Raw genomic sequence first — 13,035 nt, 5'->3', positions numbered from 1 at the left:
CATCAGTGTCCACCTGTGATAAAGATGGCCATTTGTTTTCTTAAAGCCCACTTAATGTCTGCTTAACTCAATTTGTCAGGAAATGTAGAACAATTTCCTCACAGCCTGAAATTTGGTAGTGATTCAAAGTCAAAAGGCCAGGTCTAGTCTTATTCAAATGATATAATGAACAGTCTTCAAATCTAAATCTTCCTTGGGGAGATACTGTTTACTGTTAGATTTTTTAAAAATAATTTAGATGAGAAAAAGAATAAAATGTGCAGATTTCTTTTGTTCCTAAAAATCTTGAAACTTCTAACTCACAAATATGACCAGTATTAGCACATAGGAGGAATCACCCTTCTTAACCTCCTGCAGAACTAGGAACCATTAGACCAAAAGTTATAGTGGAGCAAAATGTTATGGTAATGCTATTTGAAAAAATATTTTAAACAGATTTTTAAAAATAATCACAACTTTACATTTTAATCAAATAAAAATGTTTGCTTTTATCATGTATGGATCCAATCCTAAAGTCCTCCCTTAGGACCTGGTCCTGTTCCCACAGAAGGCAGTGGTAATATCCTGTTAAGATCAGCAAGTGAAGAGTCTTAATTTCTACTTGCTTCAATGGGAGTTTTGCCCAAGTAAGAATGGATAATATCTTAGGAAAGACTTCAGAATTTGGCCCCATGTTTCCAGCTGTTTTATAAAGATTCCTAGTAAGCATCTTGATTTCCAAGCAAGGAGAACGAGGGAGGGGATGGAGAGGGTTGGGGGAATCTGTCTCATCTCATCCCAAATAGAGTCCTCAGAATCGTTACTATTTTTTCTTCTTCTTTAACGCACTTCCATTATTCACATTTGTACCACTCCACACAACTCTGGGAAGACTGGAATGCCAATCAAAGTCATTCCTTAACATAGGCTTGGGGAGGGGTCGTTCTTCTGAGCAAACAGAAAGCTCCCTGTGGCTAACTGTGCTGCCTTGTCATGCTCCTTCCCCTTCCAAAGAGAATAAGATGCTCAGTTATCTTTGTGGCAGTCCAGAGCACTCCTGCTAAAATATCAACCTGGCCGTCAAAGAAATATTCTAAATGCAACATTAGTAAAGTAAATAGGGATTTCTGGTTTCAAAAACCTCAATAATTCTTTCATGAGAGAGTCTGTTTATGGATACATAGAGGATTGAAAAATAAATTTGGACCAGGAAAATATACATTATGATTTGGGGCCTTTTAAACAATGTTTTTAATTTTGGAGATCATTTTAAAAAGGATAAGTAGCTATTTTTGCTTCTCTGGAAAGAAGTATAGGTTAAGTATTGTAGCCCAGAATCTCTGTTGGCTATAACTGCTGTTAGGGAGGTATGTGACGGCCTCGAATTGGGCATTTGCAGAGAAAATATCACACCATCCAGATGCTCAAGTCTGCTCTTTCTGTACAGAAAACCATGCACAAGGCTGAAACTGAATATGAAATCTATCAGAAAAAAGCTCTTCAATTTTTTTCACATTTAAATGGAAGCTAGTCATGAAGCACAATCATCTCTACTGGGATCAGACTTGAACTATTAGTTATTAAAGTCCTACGTCTAATTAACCCTTAAAACTGACTAACAAAGAGCATCAGTCTTTTATAATGCCCAGCTGATTGTATTTTCTCTGGACATACAGTACCTAAGTCAGATGCTGCTTTGTTATAATTAGGGCAGCAAATTTTGTCTTCCGTTTAGTATTTGCTGTTACATATTGCATGTAATGTATGGCACTGTTAAGGGAAAAAAATTGGAGTCAAAGTGACTGGAAAGTTAGGTCTGGTCTGTAGCACTGTGAGATTGTTGACATCTGCCGTGGTTGGAGAGCTCAGTAAGCAGGAAATGGGGTGTCACTCTGAGTGGTAGTTTACCATTATCCTGGCATCCTAATGAAGTGTCTGCAGTGCACAGAGCTTCTGGATGGCATCTTAACGCACGGCTAAGCAAAAGCACTTCTCTCCTTGTCACTGTCATCCATCTGCCTGCACCCTACTGTAGCCAATGGGATGGAACCATGCTACAATGTGCTATAAGCCATTTAGAGTTGCACATTGCATAATCATTCCCATCAAATATGTAAAAAATGACTATTATTGGTTATTTCCCTCAAACTCTGGCACCTGGAGTTTGATACATTAAAATTTAAGTTTTGTAAGTGCTGTTTTTCCCATTAATTCCACATATATTTTGTTAAATGGGATTGAGTTGCAAACTCATTGTCTTAAGTCTTGCTAATGGATTGCAAGAGTTGTATGAATATTCATTGAAAACTCCACTCTGTATCACATTTGGTGAATTCATCAATTGGATATATAAAAAGGTTTCTTGTAATGTTCATTTTTTGCAACATCTATTTCTGAGGCATGAATAAAAAGTAACCAATTTGTGATCTGAACTGATTTATTCTCCTTATAGCAAACATTAGTTAGTTTGCACATTTCTTATGGATTTTTTTAAAATGTAGTAGTATTTTACAATGTGTATATGCAATAAGGTTTGCACTGTCTATAGCAGAGATTAAGATTGGAATGTTAATGTTACACAAGATGAAATATCCATGTTTTTCAAATTATATGAGGAATCAGATTTAAAAAAAAAAATCTAACTTCATATTTTTTTAACCACAGCGGTCTTTGTTCTGAATACTGAAATCTACTGATTGCAACTGGGGAGGTGGGCACTCAGCACCACTGAAAAATCAAGCCCAATGAGCATTCTGTTTTAAGTACATTCTTGTAACCTGATAATACAGAGGTAGTTGATACAGGATCTGGTGTTAAGTTAAGCACTTGTACTATGGGAGAGCTTCTAAAATGGGCAAGGGCAGGACAACTTGGCCAAATCGGGGGTTTTATTTACATAAACAAGAGAGCATAACATAACTTAGTTTCATCAGGAATTTTTCACAGACATTAAAACTATAGCAAACATAACAGCAGGGATGCTTGCACAGCAACACAGTGGGGAAGCTTGCAGAGCGTCTGCCCACACTATGTCTGGCGGTAGCCAGCACCATAAGTCTCACAATTTCATTAGCACTCAAAAATCCACCTAACCCATTCAGTTCTCATTAAACAAAAAACAAAAACAGAACCTGGCAGTTGAATCAATTGTGAATTGTTGGAAGTAGTCTCTGGTTACAAAATTTGCTGTAGCAATACTGTGGGACATTTTGAACACAGCATAAAGTTTATCCAAAAAAGGGTGAGAAGTGCAGTATGAAAAGCTAGGAGGGAAACACGCTTTTAAAAAAATAGTGTTGGTGACAGCTCAACAGTTCAATATTTTGTGCAGAATCATATCGCACCTTTTCCCCTGCAACACAACACAGTAAGGTTCAATAGGACAAAAAGAAGAGATGATGGCTTGAAATAAAATAAAGCATTAATGTGAGCCATAAATGCCAGTTTAACGTTAAACATGAACAAATAACTGAAGCTGCTGGTAAAGGGAAATGGGTACTGTAGTAAAACTACACAAAGTAAGTCAGGCATGAATAATGCAGCAGGTCTGAGGAAGGTCAAAGGTCAGATTCCGATACCTTACAAAATAATGAATGCATGTCAGGTTAGAGACATACATCCCTTCCTAGAAAATGTGAGTTATTGGAGATAAACCTTGGACTTCCTGTTCTAAAACAAAGTGGTTTGTTGTAAATAGCTACGTCCATTTAAAATTAATGATTAAAAGAAAGATTCAATGGGATTTGTTTAAGTATTCTTTATGGACATAAAAGTTAAAGGTTACTTTCTTTGTTCATTTTCACCCAGCCACTGTTAATGTTACAGGCACATCATGTTTTCTTCCATGTTCAAATGTTTATCCAAAGCTCATTTGCAAAAGAGCCTATATAATATTAAATACTTTGTAGCTTGTTTAATGCATTCTTCGTTTGAATATAAACAAGAGCATCTCCACAATCTTGCTTTCTTAAAGAGAACCTTATTTTTAGATACAGTAACCCAATTTCTAAATATATGTACTAACAAAATAAAAATACCTTCTGCAATTCACATGAAGCTATCTTAATTTGCTAAAATTGTTACGTTCTCTTTCCATATTTCTCCTAAAATGCAAAAAAAGGTGGGTAAGGGCTAAATGTTCTTCCTCTTTATTATGTGCGTTTGTTTTTTGTGGTTTTTATTCCTATTGAAACAGTTTAGAGAAAAGAAAACAGAACTTTCCAGAAGTTACTGATAATCTTCTAACAAGGATTTTTGTTGATTTTGTGATTACAAATTGTACCTTTGTGCTATTTTAACTTTAAAAAATTAGTCTATTTCATCTTCCGGACTTAGCCTTAGAGTTTCAAAAAACAAGGGTCAGATCTACAAAATGTCTTCTCTTTCTTTATACTGTAAATTAATGGGCTTCATTAGGCAACAGATAATTTGGTGATACCATTTGGATGACTATTTACACAAATCTTCCTGTAGGATTTCCCTCCCGCTTCTTTTTAGTTTGATAAAGAGGCACCCATGAAAAAAAATCTTCAAAGTAGGAAAATAAAGGGAGAAAATCTTCAGTGGCTGTAAAGTGGAATGCAAGGATTTCAGGCAGAGAAGAAAATGCATAGGTATTTCAAAATCAAGCATAAGGACTTACATCCGATCTACTGTTAAATATTGCATCAACAAGGTCAAGAGCAGAGACAAATCTGGCCACTAAGATAGAAGCAGGAACAAGGTTTTTATAAAAGTAGACAGTTTATCAAGTTCAGTTTATAAAGTGGGAGAAAAATTTCTTTAACGCATGCCAAAAAAATCAAGCATATGTAGCATTTAAAAACAACAACATCAAGCATTTTAATGAAAAAGTACCCAATATTTTCATGGAACTATAAAAGGTAGAGAGAGCAAGCATTGTGGCAAAAAGCCTGGGCTCAGCAGCTCTGTGTGGGAAATGGTGAAATGTGACTGTGATTTATAATGAGAAAAGGTATCTACAACATACAATTTTCTACCTAGCTGCAAATAATAATTCATAGTGATGTCCCTTCCAGATAAAATACCTTTGCTATGTAGGACCCATGTGGTAAAATGATCATGATAAATGTCAGACCAGTGCAGGTAACAGCTTTACAAACCATTAAGATTAGCTGGCTATTTTTTTCGATGATAACAGTAACCATGCTGTGACTCTATGTGGTAATAATATCTCAGTACTGATAAATGCCAGAGCCAGGCAGAGGTGTTTATCATTCCCTGTTCAGAAATGCTGACTAAAGTTACCACATGTTGCCTATTTTTCCTCTTTTACAATAGGCTAACAATTAACCAATAGGCTGATTCATAAAATAATTTTATGCACCATTTCTTCTAGGATTTCTGTGCTTTATCAATTGTTTAACTGTCTCTCACCCTATTGTCTACTGGCCATGTCTTTGGTTATGCACTTTAAAAAGGAAGCAGAGTCTGCCTTTAAAAAAGAACTGTCCATACTTTCCATTGTCTAAAGGGATTGGGTATTATTAGAATATCACTGTGCATTTATGTAATGCTAAATGTTTTATGAATTATATCTATATAAGAATCACTTCCCTGGTTTCTGAAATGCAGCCACTTCTGGGATGGAGGGTGACACCCAGGTAGATATCTATGAAAATCAACATGGGAGTGTGGGACGGGAAAAATATCTCCATAGATGCCCATAATAAATCTTTACTGTACTGCATTTCCCTTTAAGTATTGTGCACTCAACAATAAGCAAGCATCAGGTGCTTTGATTTGTGTTGTTGAACTTCTTTCATAACTCTAAAAGCAGCAAAGAATCCTGTGGTACCTTATAGACTAACAGATCCAGACTAACACGGCTACCCCTCTGATACTTTCATAACTCTAGTTTTTAAAAATCCTAGGCTAGATTCAGATCTAAGCTAAGTGGGTGCATCTGTGCTCAAGTCCAGTGAACACTTTCTGGAAATTAGAATGGAAACTACCGTTGAGTGATATCAGTTGAAAAGTATAACTGCTATAATTTTATACAATTTTGGATAGCATCTTCAATTCAATTCTCACAGGACAGGGTGTCCATATGACAAAAATAACCACCACTTTTGGCAGCCTCAGCAGAGAGGCTGAGGACTGACTGAGCATTGAGACTGAGCTACCTCCTTCACTGTACAGTTGGGTCCCTAGATATCACGGTCAAAATACAGTGATAGGGCTGTGCATAGAAACCTCTGTCTGTTGTCATCCATGCCTTTGTTCTGTGGATAACTTCATTCTCCAGGGTTGTCATTCTCACTACTTTCCCTGAAACCATATTCACATGAAAGATTTTGAAAAGAAAAAATAATCTGTACATTGATTATTCTGGGGTCTAGTCTTTTCTCAAAATACATTGAACTTCCTAGGAAGAGATTGCACAATTAAACTCAGTTTAAATGATGGATCTGTGGTGCTATAAATTTGCTTCTTAGATTATAAAATCTTCAGAGTAGAAACTGTGTATTCATATGTCTTTATGCAGCACCTAACACAAAGAGGGCTCAACTCTGACTGGAGAATCTGGATGCTAGACCAATATAAATATTAAATACTAAAATATACTCAGAATTATAGACAATAATTAAGCCATAGATGATCAGATCAGAAAAGAATTCTCAGGTTATCTAGAACATACACCTTTCAAGATGTTTTCTCTACATCAGGCCTACTGGCACCTTATCTAATCTGTTCCTAAATGAAACCACACTTACACATGTCTTTGTTTTAGTAGCAACATCTCATGCAAATAAATGCAAATATCACAAGCATAAGCCATATGCAAAACGTATGTCCTTGAAACCATGAATTACACTAAACTACAATGATTATCCCAACCAAGACAGCAGTAGCATTCTTATTCCCATATTCTTTTGTTAACCGATTATGTATTGGTAATGGTAACTATTTCCTACCAAAAAGCAGTTAAAAATGATGGTACCAATACAACCAATTCTAGAAGATAGATGAAAAATTGAATTGTATGCAGCCAATTGCTGATCACTAGAAAGCATGAGTTTAATCATAATTTTAAATTAATATCTGTAAGTGTGTGGATCAAAAGCATGATATAGAGAGATTAGAGGTAAAGAAAGGGAACCATGCTAATCAATCTGGTCATTGGAGGAGTGAACAGAAAAAAAAAACAGTAAAGATTACATGGTTACTCAGTTTAAGGAGGTGTCCAGTGCAGATCCTGGTGCACTGGTGGAATGCAGTTCCCTGCAAATAGTAGGCCAGCCGTGGAATATTTGCATTTGTACGAATCCAAATGGCCTATTAAAATAAATGCATAGAATATAAAGTCAGTTCTCTGCTGAGAAAATGTTTCCTGAACAATTAGAAAGATTTTTCCATCTCTTGTAAGCTATTGTGCAGGCTCCCCAACAGTATCTCAGATGGTAAGACATTCTAAGATAGCTACACTTATAACCACGTTAACTGTGGCCTCTAGTTTAAGCTCTAGTTGCTAAGATGTCTGGCATAACAATATCCTAAAGTGACACTCAAATCTTATACTTTTTCTATTTTTCCTCATCAGAAAATCCAGACAGCAGCACTCAAGTTAAGTCCATAAGGCGTCTTGTTCAGAAGCTCCCTAGGCCAAACCGTGACACAATGAAAATCCTCTTCGAACATCTAAAAAAGTAAGTTAAGCTAACAGTACTAAAGAAGTGGCATTTTTAAAGGAGCCTAAAGGACCTAGGTGCCCAAATCCTTCCCCAAATATCTCACAGTATTAATGGAGTATACTCTTTTTGCAAAACTGAATAAGATTATCAAATATGTACATATATTCTATCCTTACTCACAAGAAGATCTGTACAGCTAGACGTAAACAGTCATTGTTTTTTACTGGCAAATGGAACAGTAGTACTTCTCTTCAGATGGGGTAAAATGCTTTGGATTACTGTATACTAGGTAATGTTGAATTATACAATATAGTATTACCCAGAATAATCCAGTATACATATATGCAGTTGGTTTTGTAAGTTGTGGGTTAGCAAATTCTCCTTCAGGTTTGTCTCTATTTTTGAGCTATACGCACTGTAAGGTGCAACAAGTTTCTATTCATATAAATAGCCCTTGTGCATGCATACGTCATAAAAAAGACCTGCAGTTTACATAGAAAATTAGTTGTTCTAGCTTACAGTGAAGTTCAGTGCAGTGCAGAATGCCTACACAAGCTCTTAGGAAAGGTTTAAAGTGCCCGTCTCCTCTGGAAAAGCTGATGAGATATCACAGATGTTCCATTCAGATACTATGGTGATGGACGTGGCTCACAAATCCAGATTTGTAAAAACAGCATTGTTGATTTCCATGTTTATTATCTTTTGGCAACTTCCATATTCACTGTGCCCAGTTACAAAAGCAACCTGGAATCTAATGATCAAGCTGGGTTTTCTTTCTTTCTTTTGTGGCATCGGTGTTAATGAAAGCAACAGAGAGTCCTGTGGCACCTTTAAGACTAACAGTGTTAATGAAGTTTCTGAAGGCAGTATTTAAAATTGTCTGAAGAAAGTTAAAGGAACTATCATTTTCTAAAGAAAGGAGAGAGAGTACATCTGCCTGTCCTCTAGCTCCCTGCCCTGCCCATCAGTTCTACCCCAACATCTGTTCTAACCCAAACCACCACATCAGTTCTGCTTCACCTCTGCCTCTCCTACAGTTCCAGGGGTCCTTCACTCTCTCACATGCACATAGAGCAGGGTCCCTCCTGGGGGAAAAGCAGAGAAGCCATTCCAATATTCACAGGAGGAAAAGGGGTGAGGGAGGAGGGAATAATAGGACTGGAAGGGACCTTGAGAGGTCATCTAGTCCAGTCCCCTACACTCATGGCAGGACTAAGTATCTAGAACATCCCTGACAGGTGTTTGTTTCTAACCTGCTCTTAAAAATTTCCAGTGATGGAGATTCCAGAACTTCCCCAGACAATTTATTCCAGTGCTTCACTACCCTGACAGTTAGGAAGTTTTTCCTAATGTCCAACCTAAACCACTCTTGCTGCAATTTAAGCCCATTGCTTCTTGTCCTATCCTGAGAGGTTAAGGAGAACAATTTTTCCCTCCTCCTTGTAACAATCTTTTATATTCTTGAAAACTGTTATCATGTCCCCTGTCGGTCTTCTGTTCTCCAAACAAAACAAACCCAATTCTTTTTCCAATCTTCCCTCATAGGCCACATTTTCCAGACCTTTAATCATGTTTGTTGCTCTTCGGACTTTCTCTAATTTGTCCACATCTTTCCTGAAATGTGGCATCCTGAACTGGACACAATACTCCAGCTGAGGCCTAATCATCACAGAGCACAGCAGAAGAATTACTTCTCATGTCTTGCTTACAGCACTTCTGCTAATACATCCCAGAATGACGTTTGCTTTTTTTGCTACAGTGTTACATTTTTGACTGATATTTAGCTTGTGATCTACTATGACAGTGTTTCTCAAACAGGGGTCGCCGTTGTGTAGGGAAAGCCCCTGGTGGGCCGGGCCGGTTTGTTTACCTGCCCCGTCCGCAGGTCCAGCCAATCGCAGCTCCCACTGGCTGCGGTTCACGACTGCAGGTCAATTGGAACTGCTGGAAGTGGCGGCCAGTATGTCCTCAGCCCGTGCTGCTTCCAGCAGCCCCCATTGTCCCGAAGCAGTGAACCGCAGCCAGTGGGAGCTGCGATCAGCTGGACCTGCAGATGGGGCAGGAAAACAAACAGGCCTGGCCCGCCAGGGGCTTTCGCTACACAAGTGGCAACCCCAGTTTGAGAAACACTGTACTATGACCCCCAAATCCCTTTCTGCAGTACTCCTTTCTAGGCAGACATTTCCCATTTTATATTTCTGCAACTGATTGCTCCTATCTAAGTGCATTTGTCTTTCTTGAATTTCATCCTATTTACTTCAGACCATTTCTCCATTTTGTCCAGATCATTTTGAATTTTAATCGTATCCTCCAAAGCACTTGCAATCCCTCCCAGCTTAGTATCATCCACAAACTTTATTAATGTACTTTCTATGCCATTATCTAAATTGTTGATGAACATATTGAACAGAACCAAACCCCAAACCCCACTCAATATGACCTTCCAGCTTGATTGTGAACTGAGGAATGTAGCCACCATTAGGTACTAGGCTCTGGACTGGTCCCCTTTCTTACCCTGCCCCATCCCGAGAATGGCTTCAGCTCCTGAGAGGAGGGGGGAGAGTTCTGCCGACAGCAGCTCTGATTGGCTGTTTATACCCCAGGCCCACGTCCACACTACAGGGTAAAATCGATGTTATTAAAATCGATTTTATAAAGCAGGCTTTATAAAATCGATTTTGCGCGTCCACACTAGGGCTACTTACATCGATGTTGAGCGTCCATGTTCCCTGGCGTCCATGTTTTCCCTGAGCGTTGCACTCTGGGTACCTATCCCACAGTTCCTGCACGGGTCCCTGCCCTTTGGAATTATGGGTTACTAGCCCAGTGCATGATGGGATCAAAGTCCCCGTCCTGGGTGGTTCTGGGTACAGCCCCCCCCCCCTTCCTGTAAACGGCACACAGTCAGTTCGCGCTGTTTTTACTGGCTGCAGTGAGGGAAACGCCATTTTGCAGCAAGCATGGATCCAGGTCTGCTCTTGTCCTTGATCGCGAATGCTGTAAATAATTCACGCATTCTCGTTCTATCACTGCTGACCCATGATGCAGAAATGCAAGAGAGAATGCTTGAATGCGGGGACGACAGCGATGACGAACTGGAGAACGAGTTTTCTGACACCCCGGGCCCCTGCACGTTGGAGCTCCTGACGGTTATGGGTGAGGTTCTACCCGTTCCGCGCCACTTTTGGGCACGGGAAACAAGCACTGACTGGTGGGACCGCATAGTCCTGCAGGTGTGGGACGATTCGCAGTGGCTGCGGAACTTTCGCATGCGTAAGAGCACTTTCTTTGAACTTTGTGACTCGCTTTCTCCTGTCCTGAAGCGGCATAATACCAGGATGAGACCAGCCCTCACAGTGGAAAAGCGAGTGGCAATAGCCATATGGAAGCTTGCAACGCCAGACAGCTACCGGTCAGTCGGGAATCAATTTGGAGTGGGCAAATCTACTGTGGGGGCTGCTGTGCTGGAAGTATCCAAAGCAATCATTAAGCTGCTGCTTCGAAAGGTTGTGACTCTGGGAAACGTGCAGGCCATTGTGGATGGCTTTGCTGCAATGGGATTCCCTAACTGTGGGGGGGGCCATAGATGGAACCCACATCCCTATTTTGGCACCGGAACACCAGGGTGCCCAGTACATTAACCGCAAGGGGTACTTTTCGATGGTTCTGCAAGCCCTGGTGGATCACAAGGGACGTTTCACCGACATCCACGTGGGATGGCCAGGAAGGGTTCACGACGCACGTGTCTTCAGGAGCACTACACTGTTTAAACGGCTGCAGCAAGGGACCTACTTCCCTGATCAGAGAATAACAGTTGGAGATGTCCAAATGCCTATAGTTATCCTTGGGGACCCAGCCTACCCCTTGATGCCCTGGCTAATGAAGCCATACACAGGCAGCCTTGACAGTGCTCAGGAGTTGTTTAATTACAGGCTGAGCAAGTGCAGAATGGTGGTAGAATGTGCATTTGGCAGGCTTAAGGCGAGATGGCGAACGCTTCTCACTCGCTCAGATCTTAGCCAAACCAATATCCCCTTTGTCATTGCTGCTTGCTGTGTGCTCCACAATCTCTGTGAGAGCAAGGGGGAGGCCATTATAGCGGGGTGGGAGACTGAGGTAAACCACCTGGCCGCTGATTATGCGCAGCCGGACACCAGGGCAATTAGAAGATCTCACCAGGATGCTGTGCGCATCAGAGAAGCACTGAAAAGTAGCTTCCTCATGGGCCAGGGTACAGTTTGACTGCTGATTTTCCTTTCAATTGATTGCTGCCCTCCCCGTCTATGCGGTGTTGCTGCTGCAAGATACTTTGCCTGCAGCATTCCTCAATTGCTTGCTTAGGTTACTTGCGAGAGCTGTCCATTGGAAAACAAATAATTCTGTATTTCCCAATTATTACCTACCTCCACCATTAGCTGCTTCCGTCTGCTGCTAGGCACAGGACCTGCAACCTTCCTTAACTGCTTTTTTATTGAAAATAAAGTTACTACTATGTGTTACAAGAATTGTGTTCTTTATTTAAAATCAGATCCTTTCATCAATCAAGCATCATGCTTGTTGTTACAATACTGTGCTTGAAATTTCATAACTCAGCGTTCTATGGGGGACGGAGCGAGGGAGGTTTGGAGGAAGGGGGAGGGAGGTTTGAAAGAAGAAAGTGCATCAGAGTAGACAGAACAAGAATTCTCATGGACCAGGGTACGGTATGGCTGCTTTCTTTGTTTTCCCTTTATTACCCATATCCCCAATTGTCAAATCCTGATGCTGATAACTAGCTTCCGTGCAGCTTTCCAAAGCTGCTTGCTTCAGTTCATTACCAAACTACAGTCACACTTCCTTAATAGCATGACCTGAGAGTAAAAATAGGCAAAGGTGCCATGGGAGAAGTTTGGATCATTAGAGGAGGGAAAAAACAGGACACAAAGGGCTTTTCAATCTAATGAAAGCCTTCTGGTTGGAGTGTCCGCAGCAGTGGAGGGGGCTGGTGTAGAGAGCCTTCCCCCACGCGTTCTTACACGCCTGGTTCTGGAAGGTGTGGGACAGGGTGAGTACTGAGGGAGGTTATACACGGGCTGTAGGGGCATTCTGAAACCACGGAGCTCTTGCAGCATATCACGGAGGATGTCAGTCTGATCACGAAGAAGATCCAGAGTTGCTGCTCGCCAGCGCTGATCTTCCTGCCACCTGACATCATTTTTGGCGTCCCTCCTGTCTTCGCGTTGGTCCCTCCTGTCTTCGCGTTGACTGGCAGCCTCCCTGTACTTTGCGACCAATTGCTTCCAGTCTCCCTGCTGAGCTCTCTCTGTACGGGTCACTGCCATAATTTCGGTGAACATGTCCTCACGCGTCCTCCTTTTCCTCAGTCTTCTTATGATACCCCCCCCCACGTGGATGAGAAGCG

The 13,035-nt window shown here is 40.6% G+C and overlaps 1 protein-coding gene across 5 annotated transcripts in view; it reads left to right on the top strand.

The window, feature by feature from the left end:
- ARHGAP15 (Rho GTPase activating protein 15) overlaps positions 1-13,035 on the top strand; it is a 469,173-nt gene that overhangs the window by 419,130 nt on the left and 37,008 nt on the right. For all 5 annotated transcript variants that reach the window (XM_030580810.1, XM_030580811.1, XM_030580807.1 and 2 more), the window contains one exon: positions 7,544-7,649. In XM_030580810.1, the coding sequence (XP_030436670.1) occupies positions 7,544-7,649 (106 nt within the window). The remainder of the gene's footprint in view (positions 1-7,543; positions 7,650-13,035) is intronic.

Source organism: Gopherus evgoodei, chromosome 11 (assembly GCF_007399415.2).
Source record: "Gopherus evgoodei ecotype Sinaloan lineage chromosome 11, rGopEvg1_v1.p, whole genome shotgun sequence".
NCBI classification, from domain to species: Eukaryota; Metazoa; Chordata; order Testudines; family Testudinidae; genus Gopherus; species Gopherus evgoodei.
This window is presented reverse-complemented; position numbering and strand designations above follow the sequence as displayed.